The sequence below is a fragment of the Chanodichthys erythropterus genome, chromosome 3, assembly GCF_024489055.1.
Source record: "Chanodichthys erythropterus isolate Z2021 chromosome 3, ASM2448905v1, whole genome shotgun sequence".
NCBI lineage: Eukaryota > Metazoa > Chordata > Actinopteri > Cypriniformes > Xenocyprididae > Chanodichthys > Chanodichthys erythropterus.
Genome location: NC_090223.1, coordinates 35,732,789 through 35,751,060, shown reverse-complemented (window position 1 = coordinate 35,751,060; position 18,272 = coordinate 35,732,789). Strand labels below are relative to the sequence as shown.

Here is an 18,272-nt window from a genome sequence, read left to right as displayed (position 1 = left end):
GACATTCTATCAAATAAATGCAGCTTTAGTGAGCATAACAGACTTCAAAAACAAAAATCTAACTTTTATAAAAAAATCAATAAAAAGGAGCTTTCGCAACTGAGAAACAGAACTATTGGCTGAAGTACCCGGATTTTGCCGTGCTCCCACCGCAGGAACTAGGAACGATTTTAGTTCTAGGAACTCCTTTTGGAGGAACTGAATTAGCTACTACTTCAGAGTAGGGTCTAAATCAGCTCTATAAGAACTATCAGTGGCATAAGTGTATGTGGATTGGTCAAACGCAAGTCAAACACTGGAACCCGGCATTTTTAAAAAGCAGTGTAAAAATATTTACTTCAAGAACAAGGAAAACAGTGATAATGGCATTTACCTGTTGTCTGCAGGGTTGTTATTTTCTCCGCCTCGATGATATGTAATACGAAAGTTGTCATAGGAGATTTCGTCTCTTAGCCCCACTTTTTGCTCTTTCAGTCATGTAGATTATGCATTTACATAATTTTGATGATTACATCCATCTCCGTTATCACGAAACCCACGACAAACAATAAACACAGTTTTTAGCATTTGTAAATGCCGTGCATAAAGACGCCACTGGCAGCTTCAAAGTTCCTATTGCCGGTGCGAATGCAACCAGGAACATGGCCTGGGGGAGAAAGTTCCTGGGAAACTATCCTGGCTAGTTCCTAGAACTGAGTTCCTAGAACTATTCAGTGTGAAAGCCCTTTAAGATTGGTAGCATATATTTAAATAAACTTTCCCTTGCATTCACATAAACGATAACATAAATGTTAATTCTCATGGGCATTTATTTTTTGTATAAATTCTAAGGGGTACAAATTGTTGAAAAAGAAAAACGAGGTATGAAGTACACACATAGAAAGTGGTGCATGTTAAATGAGTAAGATTTGGCGTAAAGGGAGAAGGCAAACATTGTATGAAGTGCTGAGCATGAAATTGGCTGCCCAGGGGCATGCATTAGATTAGAAACCTGAGCTCACAAACATACACTCACAGGCCAAAGCAAAGAAGACATGAAAATCAATCAGCCTTAAATGGAGACAGAAAGTTAGTGGAATAAAAACCTACACCGTAGAAAAAACTTTATATTGATCACAGACTATACTACACTCCACCATTTTGGTAAAGCAGGCTGGTTTGTGACACACATACACACACACACAATCATTTCATCATGTGCTTTCCATTTTTCCCCACATGCCTCAGCTCTCAGGACCATGCGAGAACCATTTGCTCCTCAACGGCTGCCTGCTTCACACCACAATCAAAAAAATACAGCACTCTCTCTCTGATCTCTCTCTCACCTACAACCATTCCAAACTCTGGTTTTAAGATAGTGTTCGTGGACAAAGACTCTTAAGATCTGATAGATATATGAAGAAGAATATGAATTCAAGATATTCACATATTTTAATATCAGTTAATTAATGCAATAACTTCTATGACAAAACTATATGCTTAAAGTAATGCAAAAATGAACATTTTGTCATCATTTACTCACTCTCAGGTCATTCACAACCTGTCTTTCTTTCTTTTTTTTTAGTTTTGAAAAACTGTTTTTGTCCATACAATGAAAGGCAATGCAAGACATTAGACCCCACCGCCTTACTTTGCACGGACAAAATAACACACATTTTCAAACTACCTTGTGTTGTGTTCCAGAAGAAAAAAAGTCTAACAGGTTTGGAACAACATGAGGGTGAGTAAATGATGACAGAATATTAATTTTTGGTGAACTATTCCTTTAAATCTTCAACACTCATCATGAGAATCTTTCACTTTTGGACTAAATAAGGTTTACAGAGAGAAAAGGAGGAAGATTATGTACAGCAAATTTAATTCAAAACAGAAAGACAAACATGAGTATATAGAAGATATGAGAGAGAGACTAGTGGCTGCTAATTCTAAATACAGAAGAGTATCAAACTTTGAAAAACACACACAAAAAAAGCATAATTTTGCATAAATACAAATATATAATAATGTTAAAATACAGATTTTTACAAATATTATGTACAATGTTTTAATTACATTTAACACAACTGCCGGCCATATTAGATGACAAGCTCTCCTCCCCCCTCGGCTCTCTTTGCTCTGTCGTTTGTTGAATTCCCAGCTGGTATCTCACTTTCCAAGTTGAGTTTTTATGGCCAGCAGCTTATGAGAAAAAAACAGGGGGGCAACAGAATGGGGGAGGAAAACTTTTCTGCACTTGGTATCAAATTGGCTGTGTTTGTTTGGGGAAGCCAAGTGGTTCACATCCCATTTCTCTTTCCACTTAAAATTCTCGGACAGTCTGAAAATAGACAAGTATAATTGCTTTCAAAATACTGACAATCAAAGGCACTTTATAATTTTTTTGTATTCGAAAACTCAATTCAGTTATTGCAAGAAAACGTGGACCGCAATATCCCGTTTCATACTGTAGTCTCCCCTTGCCCGCCACTGGTCAAACGCGTGTAGAACTTCCTCCAAGAGTGCAGCGTCTTTCCCGACCAGATCCAGAATCCCGAAGTGATCCCTACAATGAGAGTCATGAGGTACTTGATCATGAAGACGGTGAAGTCGGGGGTCATGTGAGGAAAGGACTGCATGGGGCAGGGGATGGCCAGACTCTTACAGTTCGTACTGATCCAGCTCTTCTCCCAGTGCTGCCTGAAGGCCTGCTCGTAAAAAAAGCAGGCAATGACGATGGTGGCTGGGACGGTGTAGAGAACCGAGAAGACGCCTATGCGGACCATCAAGCGCTCCAGCTTCTCGGTCTTGGTGCCGTCGTGCTTCATGATGGTGCGGATGCGGAACAGCGACACGAAGCCCGCGAGCAGGAAAGAGGTGCCGATGAAGAGGTAGATGAAGAGGGGGGCCAACACGAAGCCCCTCAAGGGATCCAGATTATTCAGGCCAACAAAACAGACGCCACTTAACACGTCTCCATCGATCTGCCCCATAGCCAGGATGCTAATAGTCTTTACGGCCGGAACGGCCCAGGCAGCCAGGTGAAAGTATTGCGAATTGGCTTCAATAGCCTCATGGCCCCATTTCATACCCGCTGCCAGGAACCAGGTGAGAGACAGGATGACCCACCAGATCGAAGAAGCCATGCTGAAGAAATAGAGCATCATGAACAGAATCGTACACCCTTCCTTCTTCGTACCTTGAACGATGGTTTTATAGCTGTCTGCAAAAAAGCTCTCATTGCACACAACTTTATCCCCAAGAAAGTACCCAGCGATGTACGCAATGGACACCATGGTATAGCAGCCAGACAGAAAGATAATAGGACGCTCAGGGTACTTAAAACGTTGCATGTCCACTAAATAAGTGGTTACGGTAAATAACGTGGATGCACAGCAAAGAGAAGACCAGATAAGGATCCAAATCCGCGCAAATTCAATCTCCTGGTCCGTGAAGAACATATAGGCCCCATGCGTTCTGGAGGACTCGCACGGAGCACCACAATCCAGCTCGCCCAGGAACTTATAACTGAGGTAGGACGGCACTTTGAGCACTGATGGGCAGCGGAACGGCTTGTCCGGGGAAGAGTACAGCTGAACGCCCGGCGTTCCTGGAACGGGCATGTGAACGGGCGCCACCGTAGCCGTGGAGTCGTTCTGGCCCACGCAGATGTGTCCGTCTCCCAGCACCGGGAAATGTTCGCATCTCAGCCGCTCTGGCCACTGAAAGCCAAACTTGTTCATGAGGGCCTCGCAGCCGTGCTTTGCCCTCTCGCAAATGGAGCGGCATGGCGGGATGGCTTTCTCCAAAACTGTGCACACTGGCGCGTACATGGAGCACAGGAAGAATTTAAGTTCGGGCGAGCACTGTACCTTGACCAGCGGGTAAAACTGATGGACCTCCAGCCCGGCGTCCTCTTGGTTGTAGTGTCCGACCAAATTTGGCATTATGGTTTGGTTGTAAGCGATGTCCGTGCACAGGGGGATGGTTATGGGCTGACAGAAGCCGTGGTCCGGGACGGCTATCCCATTATCTCCGTGATACTGTCCAGACGCCACGAAACAGCACGGCAACATCAGTGCCCAAAACAGACACAAACTTCCACTCGCCTGCATTGTCCCGGAAAGTTCCGCCTAACTTTCACTGAATACAACGGGAGTCCACAAACTATGCTTTTGGTGACATATTATTTGCTAATCGAAAACAAAAAGTCTCGATAAACTCACAGCAGCTGGTGTAAATCGCATACTTTGCTAGGAATATCTGTTGAGCGCAGAAGCGACTACATGACTTTTCCCCCTTTGTCCGTCAGACTGTTTCAAGCTCCCCCTGGGCTGCCTGTTGCTGACTTTGAAGGGAGTTGGAGAAGGAGGAGGGATTTCGGGGGTCTTGAAACAGATTTTTACCCTAAACCCCCATCACAAGGTCTTTAGACCAATTGAATCGCTGAAGACCGATATCAACACCATATGCCATTACCGTCATCTGAAAACCTACAGCATTCGTAGTTTTTTAATGTCAGTTTTATTCGGGTAAGAAGTTGGTATAAGAGTAATGAGAGAAAGTCAACTTGAAAATCATCTATCCGTCTGTCTGTCTGTCTATCTATCTATCTATCTATCTATCTATCTATCTATCTATCTATCTATCTATCTATCTATCTATCTATCTATCTATCTATCTATCTATCTATCTATCTATCTATCTATCTATCTATCTATCTATCTATCTGTCTGTCCACCCTCCTATCTATCTATCTATCTATCTATCTATCTATCTATCTATCTATCTATCTATCTATCTATCTATCTATCTATCTATCTATCTATCTATCTATCTATCTATCTATCCGTCTGTCTGTCTGTCTATATATCTATCTATCTATATGTCTGTCTATCTATCTATCCGTCTGTCCGCCCTCCTATCTATCTATCTATCTATCTATCTATCTATCTATCTATCTATCTATCTATCTATCTATCTATCTATCTATCTATCTATCTATCTATCTATCTATCTATCTATCTATCTATCTATCTATCTATCCGTCTGTCCGCCCTCCTATCTATCTATCTATCTATCTATCTATCTATCTATCTATCTATCTATCTATCTATCTATCTATCTATCTATCTATCTATCTATCTATCTATCTATCTATCTATCTATCTATCTATCTATCTATCTATCTATCAGTTTGCCAGCCCTCCTATCTATCTATCTATCTATCTATCTATCTATCTATCTATCTATCTATCTATCTATCTATCTATCTATCTATCTATCTATCTATCTATCTATCTATCTATCTATCTATCTATCTATCTATCTATCTATCTATGGTGTGAATGATGGGTAGTGGCGACATCTTGTGGCTTGTGTTCTCAGTAACTTTCATCACTTTATTTCTTCTTTTCGCTTTATTTTTTATTACAGTTTTTCCTCAGTCGCTTTGGTGCATTTCTCACATCACTATTACAGTTTTTTACAGATGCTAGGACACATTTCTCAATACTTAGGTCACTTTTGCAAAACTCTTCACACAGTGAGCACAACAGAAGTCTATGTGGGCTAAACTGAGGATCAATTATCATTGCTTTGGCACAAAATGCATTCAATGACTACATCTCTCAAATGTCATGAATTCTTTTCACACTCAGACACAACAACTGCCAAAACTCTTTGTACGTACAGGCCAATTTGCACATGCTTACATACTGTTTTCAAAACTGTTAAACTTATGTTCAAAACAATAACATCATACAAAACTGAATAAGGCAGAAATATGCTGCATTTCTACAGTAATATAGTTATGAAATATATTCTGAATATAAAAAATCAAATGCTATCAGAGGAATTAGATGAAACTGAACACCTACACAAGCATTTGTTTTTCAGTTTCATTACCATACTATCATAGGAATATATTCAATATATACTATCAGAGGAATATATATTCAAAAGGAGAAACTTAGGAATAATTTTGTTCTGTAATGTAAACATGGACCATGTAACATGTACTGCGGTGAATTATAAGCAGTAGAGAGTGTCATTCTTGTTTTATAAAGAAATTTTAAAAAAGAAAACATTGTATAATGCTAACTGATGTTAGTGTTTTTAAGGTCGATGTCTTATGACTGACAAAGTGTGTTTGCTTGGTGAAAACCTTTGCTAGTGTTCTGGAAGAATGAGCTGATTTGAGACATGAATGAAGTGTTTTGGTAGATTTAGTGCATTTTGAATGTGAAATTAACTGCTGTACCAAGATGAAAGTTGGTTAGGAGAACTGTGTGAAGAGTTTTGAAAAAGTGACCTAAGTATTGAGAAATGTGTCCTAGCGATTGTAAAAAACTGTAACATTTGCACAACAGTTAATGCATCTGAACCTGCAAAAGCGTGTCACTTGCTCAAAATGGATAGGTCATTCCTCAAAAGCAAGTATTCATGTCAATGAAAGTGTCAATGTCATCAAGATGAAAAGTCCTGACACCATTGTTTATGAACAAGATAGTCAAATGGCTTTGTCATGTTTTCATTATGACAGTTTACTCTGTCAATGTTTTCCAATGCAGAAAAGTCAGATCTTGGTGACACTACCTGAAAATGCTCAAGACAGCACTATATACTATTTGCACAGCCATTGGAAAAATACAGCAAAAGTTACACATTACTGTATTTAGTGAGGTAACTGAGTACAAAACACTGAATATGTATGTTTCACATTTTTTACTGCATATCCTCTTTGCAATTCTAATTTGTTTACAGCATTGTGCAAAATAAAAAATGTACCCTTATTTGCAACAAACATAAACTCCCTTTGGGAAGAGCTGTGCACAACTGTAAACAATATTGCTGTACATATGGCAAATCTTTACTGTAACACTACTGTACACTACAATATGTGTGATGCAGTAAAGCTGTGTGTCTAAATGTAAAATGTACAGTGACAAGTTCTTGTCCCACTGCAAGCTTCATGTATGACACAATGACAGTAGTGCAGTGCAGATTGTTTAGTGCTGAATTACTGTCCATTTATACACACCTGTTCTCCCAACAAAATGTTTGAATAATTGAATTTACAGTGGTTCTCCCAACATTTGGCTGCACCCTTCGACCAGCCTCAGCCATTGTGAGGCCGTGATTGACAACATGATCCACATTTGTGATTTCATCAGGGATCTGCCTATGTACTTGGCCTCTTCTTCCTCTTCCCCTGTTTTGTCCCCTTCCCCTTCTTCCCCACACCCTTACCCCTCTTCCATGAGGCTGACCTTCCATTTCTGTGTCACAGTAGCCTACTGTAGAAATGGTACACACTATGTGTCTGAAACCGCTCCCTATCCACTATATAGTCTACTATATCGGGTGTCGGCCATTTTGTAGTGGTGTCCGAATTCTGAGTGAACGACTTCATTCCCTACATTCGTTCACTACTTTATACCCACAATTCTCTCTGATTTCGAGTGTACATTCGATGTACACTTGCTGAAGCACTATTTCCCCAAATCCAATTTTTTTTAACCTTTTTTTTTTATTTTTTATTTTTTTTATTAATCACTACTTGAATAAAACCTAAAATGAAGGGGGACATTATTATATAGATGAATTTAAAAAAATATGAAATTATATTATATTAATAAAAATATTATTTTTATTATTAAAATATTATGTAGGCATTAAATCAATTTAATGTGTTTTTACTAACAGCAATGTGTTTTAATAATTTGTGGCACTGTTAACTCATTAAACTTTAAAAGATGATAATTTAGTGGATGATTTAAAAAAATTCGTTAATCATAGGTAGCGTATTCAAATCATAACGGTCGCCTGAGGGCGCTCAAAGACCACGTCATCTGTGAGCGTGAGCGTTTCTAACAACTTTATTAAAAAGGATAAATACATGAAATTATATACACTTGTTAATGTGTTTATTTTTGTTTGCAGTATTTTATAGTATTAAATGATTATGAACACATTAAGCATGACAAAAAAAAATATACATCGATTAAACTACAAAGCTGGCACAGAGGCATGTATGATTACAAAATAAAGTCATTATGATTGTTATTGTTATTAACATTGTTTTATAATGTAAATAACATGTAGGATAAAATAGTTTTATCGTGTGTCGAGCCGTTTCTGAGACAGATATCTCCGACACACAGTGTATACGTCAGCGTCCGAATTCACACTTCATTTCGTTCACTCCATACAGATATAGTGCACTCAAATGCCATACACTATATAGGGATTAGTGAATGAGTGAACGAGTGAGTGGTTTCGGACACAGCTTATGTTCTGCTTGGTTCATATATGCTTGTAAAGTGGAGGTTTATGGGATTCAGCTCTGACAGTGATTGTAGGGAAGTGGCTTATCATTGGTTGCAACTAATGCTTCACACACCCCTTCTCATCAGTGAAAGTTGAGATTCATCTGAGAGAAATTGTTCAATTTAGGAGACATTTTCAGGAAAAAAACATTTAAAAAAATGTGTAAAATTAGCTTGACAGATTTTGACAACTACAGTAGTTCAACATTTTTGTACGTAATGACTCAAGCAATGAAATGAGGACTATTAGTTTTATATTGAATGACTATTCAGCATTCACAAGTATAGTTCATTTTGACTGACATGACATAAGCAAATGATAATGTTATAAAACAGCAGAGAGTTGTATGAAAGCAATTGATGCATGTCCAAAAGCATTTGCAATTTGTTCGAAGGAATGAGAAACTGCTACTATGATGTGCACAAATGACTAAATGTTGTGGAGGTTGAACTAACTGTTGTGCAAATGTAAATAGTGATGTGAGAAATGCACCAAAGCGACTGAGAAAAACTGTAAACTATTTCACATTTTTAAAATAAGTATAAAATCAAAAGGTTAGTAATATCGATAATAGTGACATAATAGTGACGTATCGAGGATATGAATATACAAACAAATGTATGTGGCATATGTATAGTTTTGGTGTAGTACTTGCTGTTCTGGATAGAAGAAATTATAATTAAGAAAGAAAAATAAGAATAGAAAAAGGATTAATTATTGGTTAAATCATGAGGCTCTAATACAGTCATTTCTTATGTGTTCAGTAAGTTTCGTTGCTATGCGTGACAGCAACGCTGCACCTGACCATTTGATTGATTCTGATTGGCTAATTGAAGCCGGTTTAGCCAATAGAACTGTCGCTCGAGACCGCAAACGCTTCGCGGGTACAGTGGTGAAGAAGACACGGGCGAGCTTGCGCGAGCTTCTCCGAGAAATTGACGTGAAAGAGATTGGCCCGTCGTGGGGTTGACGTCTTTAATTTATTCTCACAATAAATCATTTGATTAATCAGAACAATCGTGAACAATATATATTTATAATATTTATATCATAAGTAATTTATAGAGAGAGGCCCCTGCCAGCAGAGTTCATTGTCAATGGAGGTAAGAGAGCTTGTTGTTCTGAGGGAAAACTTCTGGCTAGTTCACTTTTTCTGTCTGCTTGTTAAATTAACTTGGTTACCGACCGAATACAGATTACGAAGTGTACACATAGATTACCCAATTCAAATATTCATTAGCATAGTAAGAAAAGTAAAGGGCAATAGTATCCACTCATGTTTAACTGCAAGGAGAACGGATATGTCGAAAGAAAATCCGCACAAGGCCTCATTTGAGTCGATTTAATGTACAAAACTTAGTCACTTAGCACGTGTTGATAATTATATATCATGGAAATTTGTGTGTTTGTCGTGTCATTGTTGTCCATTTTCATATAGTATATTTTTTACCCTTATGCTTTATGAAATTATTCTTCACTTTACATCAGCACATCAGTCATATTAATATAATTTTCTAATGTGTTTAAGGTTAATAATGCAGTGAAAAGCAAAATTAATGTGGATACAAATGGAGCAAGACCTGCCTTTGATCGATTTCATAGTTCAGGACCAGACTCCTACTTTTCCACCTACAGGCCTCAGGTGAGAAAACCTTCATAATGTCGTTCAAAATGTCATTATATCATAAGTAAATTTTTAAAAGAAGACTATTATGATTTTAGAATATCGATTTGCCTTTTTACCTTTCACCTATTCATCAAGGGAGAGTGCAATTTGCTTTTATGTCTCAATGTCTAGTAACTGGAACTTAGCTGTTATTTAGATAAAGATGTCAGATGTCAGTCTCTGCCTTAAAAGACCATATGATTTTCAATGTCTTTCCAAATATTGATTGGTATTTTTACCCACCCACCATTTTCGTTTTTGAAAATATTTTTAAATGTATAATTTTTATCCAATTTACTGCCTCCCTATGTGCCTTTCATCAGCAAATGCTGTGTTCTTCAATTGCAGAATAATTTCAGTGAAAGCGGATTCTTCAATTCGTTCTCGGACAGAGCGATGCAAGACTGCGCACCACTACCTTGTACAGTTTGGCCAACTCAGGAAGACTGTAAATCAGTGGATTGGCCTCAAGTCATGCCCAATAACAGGTTTTTTTTTATTTATACACATATTAAAGGATTAGTTCACCCAAAAATGAAAATAATGTAATTTATTACTCACCCTTATGTCGTTCCACACCCGTAAGACCTTTGTTCGTCTTCTGAACACAAATTAAGATATTGTTGATGAAATCCGATAGCTCAGTGAGGCCTGCATAGACAGCAATGACATTTCCTCTCTCAAGATCCATAAAGGTACTAAAAACATATTTAAATCAGTTCATGTGAGTTCAGTGGTTCAAGCTTAATATTATAAAGCGACAAGAATATTTTTTGTGCGCCAAAAAAATAAATAAAGACTTTTTAACAATCAGTGATGGCCGATTTCAAAACACTACTTCTTGAAGCTTCTGAGCTTTACGAATCGAATCAGTGCTTCGGAGCGTCAAAGTCACTTGATTTCAGCAGTTTGGCGGTTTGATAGGAGATCGGAATCACTGATTCAACTCAAAAGATTCATAATGCTCTGAAGCAGTGTTTTGAAATCGTCCATCACTAAATATAGTTAAAAAGTAGTTATTTTTGGCGCACAAAAAAATATTTTCTTCGCTTTATAATATTACAGTAGAACCACTGAACTCACATGAACTGATTTAAATGTGTTTTTAGTACCTTTATGGATCTTGAGAGAAGTGTCATTGCTGTCAATGGAGGCCTCGCTGAGCCATCGGATTTTATGAAAAATATCTTAATTTGTGTTCTGAAGATGAATGAAGGTCTTGCGGGTAGGGCTGAAACGATTAGTCGACATTATCGACAACGTCGACAATAAAAAATTGTCGACAAATATTTTTGTTGTCGAATAGTCTCTTGCCTGCAATAACGCGGTGTAACCAGTAGGGCGCTGTAGCGCATTACTGTAATGCAGCCCTCCTGGATCCAGTCCAATAAAAGAAGTCAGCGCTTTGGAGTACATAGTACAAACGAGGTCGAACCCATGAAATATAATTACATAACGTTTAGCATAACTACAGAATACTGTTATGCAGGGCCACCAACTCTCATTCAAACTCCCTGTTCTCATGCCACACGTCCCACACAGTGAAAGATGCATCGCAGAGCAAAGAGGACACAGACAACGTGCCGACAGATAAGACAGATCAGGTTACTTTTGATATAAAACTAAGTCTCAGATTTTAAATTCTGTCAATTTTACTACGGGATTTAAACAATACTTGTGGTTGTGGCGCTGTTTAACGTGGAGCGGCAGATCGCTGTAACACCTCAGTTCAAGCGGCATGTGAACTTATCTCTGCTATTACAGCGCAAAATAAACGTGAATAAACATCAAAAAGTACTTACTGAACTTACTGAAATGAATCCATCTCTAATGTAATCACTTAATCGGAGTTTTAACCGCAGAAAGAAGTCAATAAAACTTGCAAACAAATATATCACACAAAATGTGACATTTACCTCCATTCAATGACCATAAACTCGATAGTGTGTGTGTGTGTGTGTGTGTGTGTGTATATATATATAAATATATATATATATATATATATAATCTAGAGAGGGGCCTTTTTCAAAAAAACAAACAAAAACAAAAAAACAACACCACATAATTGCATTAAATTTTACACAAATACATTAATATTTTTAGTGTTGTTATTTATTACAATTCCCGGACTTAAAAACACAGTACCAGTCATTGTAACAGTTGGACTATTGATGACTTCTGAGGGGGAAAGAAAACCAAAAGGATATTGGTCTATTCAGTTGGCTTGAAAATCATTAAAAATACACTTTCAAAAGCTGAAGTGATTTCCTTGTTTTATTTACTAGCTAAAGTACAGTATAACTCAATATTTTAACTAATTGCTAAAGTGGAATAATCAAACAAAGATTACTGATTAATCAGTGCAAAAATCAAGGATTAGTCAATTACAATTATTTTGATAGTCGATTAATCTGTCGATTATTAGAACGATTAATCGACTATCAAAATAATCGTTTGTTGCAGCCATACTTGCGGGTGTGGAACAACATGAGGGTGAGTAATAAATTACATTATTTTCATTGTTGGGTGAACTAACCCTTTAATAATACTGTGTTTGGAAGCAACTGGAAGTTCTATATTAACAGTGAGCCAAAAGGGGTTTGTTGTTAAATATTAATGTTTATCTTGCATAGAAATCTAATAGATGCCAGTAATTGTGGGAGTGAGGCTGATCTTTATGGATTAGTGTCAGACATCTTGGAAGAACCAGATTCACTGGACCCATATTCCTCATACGTCTCAGAGAAGTAAGTCCATCTTGATTTATGTATCAGAAATTAACATGTAAAGCTAATTATGTGAAAAATAGCTCATTTCTGATTCAAATGACTTTAGTAAACAATGTTTAATATAATTTTTTAAGACATGCAATTAACAAATTGAGGGAACTGTATACAATATAAATTCACTAATGGAAGGATGTAAAAACTGTAATGAGGGTTTTTCTCCATCACAAACTGATAAAACAGAGAAATATGTAGTGACTTTTGGGTGTGTCAAATCTAGGGCTGCAACTGACTATTATTTTGATAATCGATTAGTTGGCCGATTATTTTTTTTCCCGATTAACCGATTACATCCTAATTTTATTTATTTTTATTTTATTGACAAAAAAAATAAAACACTATTGCACATCCAGCCCAATGCACTTCAAACAAATGGGCCAACTGAATGCTATGAAAACATACAGTAATTTATTACACTACCTATCATAATAAAGAGAGAACACAAATATTTTAGGAATCTATAAAAAACTAAAAATGGCATTGCCATTTATTAGGAAAACAACAAACTGAAACAACTAAATAGTGTATAAATAATATTTACACCTAACATCCCAAAAAACTTAACAGTCTGTTGTTATTGACTGTAATTGGGCGTCTGAAAAAAAAAACAACAACTATGGCCACGTACACACTGTAACTGACAACAGAATTTAGCTGCAGTGTGTACGTGGCCTACAGAGTTTTTTAGTTTTTCCTGCCTTTCTTTTAAAACAGTAAAATCAAAAATTCATGGATAACAACAATAAATATATTGTAGCTTTAGAAATACTGCTGTAACTAAAGAGCTTACACATACTGGTGGTTTAATCATTACAGAAACATGAAAAATGATTTTAGTAATCACCAATACTGATACCAATACTGCCCCGACCTGTGGCTCAAACCATACGTTGGGTATCAGATGTCTAATAACTTTAGCACTGTATATAGTGAATATAGTTTAAATCTCTACTCTACATTAAAAATGAAGATAGTAAAGTAAAGTTTGAAGTTTAATGCAGACTGTCAGGATGAGCCTTTATGCAAAATAGGAATGCTCACGTAAATTTGTAACATATACAAGTAGGATATAGCCGTAGAAGTAATGTTTTGCGCTGAGGATGCTCATGCATCTGTCAAAGCGCCTGACAGGGCAAGCCATTACGCTAATGCATTAGCTTAAAGCTTAAAATAAAGAATTCTCAGGTTTTGATCAGCTTTGATCTCGTACCTTTCCCGCAGCAGCTCACTCTGTTTCCTCCACTATTTTTAGATGCATTTTGGTCCATAGAAATGCGTTATTCTGTGCTGTAATTTGACGCGACTGGCAGAAGTCTTCCGTGCACGGTGGGCAGAGCCAACTAATCGATAATGAGAATCGTTGTCGATGATTTTCATTATCGATTATAATCAAATAGTTGTTGCAGCCCTAGTCAAACCATATAAATGCTCTTGTAGCTTAAAAAATTAGCATATGTTAAACATTTAAAAAAAAAGTTGTGTTAACATGTTATGACAGTTTTAGTAATTTCATAATTTAATCCAAACATTCACCAGCTTTCTTTAAGCTTGTTGCATGAAATGCATGAACTTGATGTATAACAAAATCTTTATATATATTGTTTGCTGTTTAGAAAGTTACCATCTAATCTGAAAGGTGTCTGGTCTCCAAACTTACCAAGAGGGGATAGCATACACTACCTAAATAATGAGGTGCAGATGCCGCCCATTTCTGGATTCCCATCAAACCAGATTTGTCCTAAGACAGCAAGCAGAGAATCTCATCAGTGGGCAGAACGTCAGAATTTCAATGGTTTTGATTCTTGTTCACCTCCCTGCAATTTCACCTCCTGTAATGGAGAGGCTGATGCATACTGTCCTCAAGATCTCCCTCGCCCCCCAGGCCTGAACACACCCCCGGCGTTACGCTCTAACCTCTACCAGACCAGGGCAGGTAAACCCGAGTATATTACACCCGAGAAGGATGAAGAATACCGCAGCACCACTAACTGTCTGTCTGATTATATAAACACAGTCAACAACTTCTGTTGCCCTCCACAAAAAATGGATGAGTCCTATTTCAGTTCATCTCATGAATTTTCAACTGTAAGCAAAGATAAACTGAGAAACACCCAATCTTTCTCTGTGCAGGATGTCAGTAAACTGGCCTTTCTCTTGGCAGAGCAGGATATGAACTACTGCAGAGAATCCACTCAGAATGGGCTTTTAACTCAGAGAAATCCCGAGGAAATCATGGCAGAACAGAAGAGTCATCCTTTTCAAAGGATGTCAGAGCTTATTACTCAAACACCAAATTTTAAGAGAGAGGTGACCCGCAACCATTTGGAGCAAATAGGATCTAAAGCGGAGGATATAAAGACTCTTTTACAAAATCATTATTCTACAAATGAATTTTCAGGGTTTGCGCCACCTAAACCTTATTCGTCTACTGTCGCACCTTCAACCTTGCACCCAAACAAAGAAGCCATTCCGATAGGAAGCAGCACAGCTCAAACCGGTGTAAAGCAGTTCCAGCCTGTCCAGTCAAACCATTATCAAATCCAAGCTAACATTTCAACAAAGACCAACAGCAACAATGGATCACATAGGTTTGCAAAGCTCGCATCCACATCTGGAGCTTTTCCATTACTTCCTTCTCAGCAATTGTTCCGGACTGCAGCGAGAGTCCCGGCTGATTTGAGTCTAGGGAATGCAGTAAATCGGCATGGTGCAATAGACCAGGTTAGTCTTGAAAGTTTAAGGAAGGGAGTAGGAAATGTGGACGTTACAGATTTTGACTACCAGCTACAGAACAACAGGTCGTCGACAGGCCTTATGGTCGATGGGCATTTTAGTCAGCGATTAAGCATGAAACCCAAACTTCCTGGTTTCCTGACAGAGGCAGACAAAAAAACAGGACTCCTGCAAAGTCCATACCAGGGGCTGGGCAGTATGTATGGAGGACAAATGAGATACAACGGAGTTAGCTCAAACTCAGCTAAAGCCACACCATCACAATTTTTCCCTTTCCTGTATCAGATGGGTGATCCCAGAAAACGTGTACGCCACCCAATGCAGTCGCAACCCCCACTGCCCTACTGCTCTATGCCCCTCGTCGACAGGAATGAAGGTCTGCCTGATGGAGATATTTCACCCTTCAGCCCCTATCTACAAGAATATATTGGGCTAAGCCAAGCGTCAGGAGATGGGTCATTTCCAGGGTTTCTATCTGCCATGAGTTTGCCCAAGTTTGGCAAGGCACTCGGAAGCCCCAACAGTCAGCTACACTTTTACCTGGAGGAATGTTACGAGCAGTGGAGGATGCTGGAAAGAGAGAGAAAGAATGTAAGTGTGATGTTCTTGAGAACATCATATATGAATTCTCAGGTATTATAGCCAGAACAGTGCCTTTTTTTTTTTTAGGAAAATAATTTATGGATTACATTATTACTGCTTGTTAAATTTCCATTTAGTGTGCACACCGACCTATTTTTAATTCATTATGTAATGTTGTATTTTTTTGACAGGCAGAAGCTGTTCTTACAAAGACTTACCCAGGAAAGCATGTGTCTTTGGTGTCCAGTAGCGTTTTACCCAGAATGCCCCCAAACCCATCCAGAGTGGACAGGCTCATTGTAGACCAGCTGCGTGAACAAGCCAGGGTCAGCTTTCTGTCCAGTGGTTTTTTTTATTTTTTTTATTTATTATTATTATTATTATTATTTTTTTTTTTTTTTTTATAAAACTCTAGCCGAGGGTTTTCTAACAGGGGGCCACAAGAGGTTGCTAAGCAAGTCTGCCAAAAATTCAGAGAAAAAGTAGTGTAAAAATGTCTGGAAAATAAATAAATGAAATAATAATCATTAAAAATAAAATGTATTTGACATTTGACTAAATATCATGAAATCTATGAAATCATGAAAGAATAATCACTGTTGGAATCGATTTTATGCTGTCTTCAGAAAGTAAACATTTTATACATATTTATCATATTTTTATTTTTTACTTTATAAATGTGTCTTTATATGACATACACTGTATATCTGATATATATCACATATACTATCATATTTGGGAGTACATGGTATGAAAATGTTTTCTTTTTTAACCCTGCTTTTGCATATTGCAATACTTTGTGATCTTACATTCTAGAAATAAATTGAAATTGATTCAGACTATAGTTACAGATGAGATGAATTTTTCATATTATAATTCAAAATTTCTTTGTGTTTGTAGGTGGCAGGTTTGCTAGGCAAGATGGAACAGTTGCGGAGTTTTCCGCTTCATGCTAATATTGGCTCAGCATTGGACAGGCATCTTGAGGTCATCTATATCGCTCAGGCACGCCGCAAGGACGAGTTCATCAATGCTAGCAGCAGACAGAGGCAGCCGGCGGCCTTCTTTAGAGAGGACAGGGGTTAGTGATCATGCACTATAACAAAAGCAGGAAGTACACATCTTGTTTAAATTAGTGTGAAGATACAATCAGGGAAATATGTCCTACTCAACCTGTTGCTTAGTTAGTGTAGGTGTATCTTGTGGCAATATAATGTGTATTACAAGGTAAAATAATGAAAGCTAATGGAAATAAAATAATCCCAACCTATTATATTATAAAGTATTATGTTCAGTAATTCTTTGATGTTTTTTACCCAGAGTAGATTATACCATCTACACATTCTTCCTAAACTTTCTTATCACACTATTTCTTTTGTATTTCAAATCTCACAGAGATAATTCTGCTGGCTTCTGCAGTGAAGGACATGTGCAGCAGCACCAGAAAGGCCCGAACTGCTCTTTGGTGTGCATTACAAATGACTTTGCCCAAAACAAGCGGTTACCTAGAGGAGGGACACGCGAAAGGTGCCTGCTCCCCTTTAGGCCCAGAGAGTCCTGAGCAGCGCAGTTTGGAGAGAGCACTAACTACCCTGTGATCACTTTCTGGCAGGTATACAGTCTTTGTGTGTGTGTTTTCCGACACAAAATAATATCGATCTAACCTGTCCAAAAAGGCATGAGGTGATAGAATTGCATTTTTAGAGGAATGAATGAGTTATTTAAGTTATTCCACTATAGTGATACGTTAGGCTCAGTTGTGGGCAGCAGATGGAATTCCAGTTCATTAATATTTATCAGTCTTCAGTGAAAAACACCAATCAAATTATAATCAAATTCTCCAAATTACATAGAATTATGGCAGTAAGATCAGTATTTAGCTATTTGTCCAAGGACCCCAGAAGAACTGCCAGTAAAAACAAGGCTTTTTGAGAGAGTATGAAAGATTGATTCAACAACTGTCACAGAGAGATGAAATCAAAAAACTGGATAATGGCGATAATGGTACAGAATGTGTGGCAAGAGTAAGATCTGTGGCTTTGGAGGATAATGGGATATTTTTGCCCAGTTGACAAAAAAATATATAAATAGTTACATAGGAAACAAAAAAAAAATATTTGTGTTACAGGTTTTTTGTGAGTTTAATTATTGTCTCCTACAACCTATTCAGAATACTCAGAAGGTCTTCCGATAAACAC

General features: G+C 37.6%; 2 protein-coding genes across 2 annotated transcripts; one reads left to right on the top strand and one right to left on the bottom strand.

Moving 5' to 3' along the window:
* Positions 1-807: 807 nt before the first annotated feature.
* fzd2 (frizzled class receptor 2) lies at positions 808-4,261 on the bottom strand. Its single transcript, XM_067374590.1, has one exon. The coding sequence runs from the start codon at positions 4,089-4,091 to the stop codon at positions 2,439-2,441; it is 1,653 nt and encodes a 550-aa protein (XP_067230691.1). The 5' UTR covers positions 4,092-4,261; the 3' UTR covers positions 808-2,438.
* On the top strand, positions 1,592-17,672 carry moto (minamoto). Its single transcript, XM_067374576.1, has 8 exons — positions 1,592-1,603; positions 9,836-9,949; positions 10,322-10,461; positions 12,607-12,720; positions 14,373-16,083; positions 16,266-16,400; positions 16,975-17,155; positions 17,470-17,672. Exons 1-8 carry the CDS (start codon positions 1,592-1,594, stop codon positions 17,670-17,672), a joined length of 2,610 nt encoding a protein of 869 aa, XP_067230677.1.
* Positions 17,673-18,272: the final 600 nt, after the last annotated feature.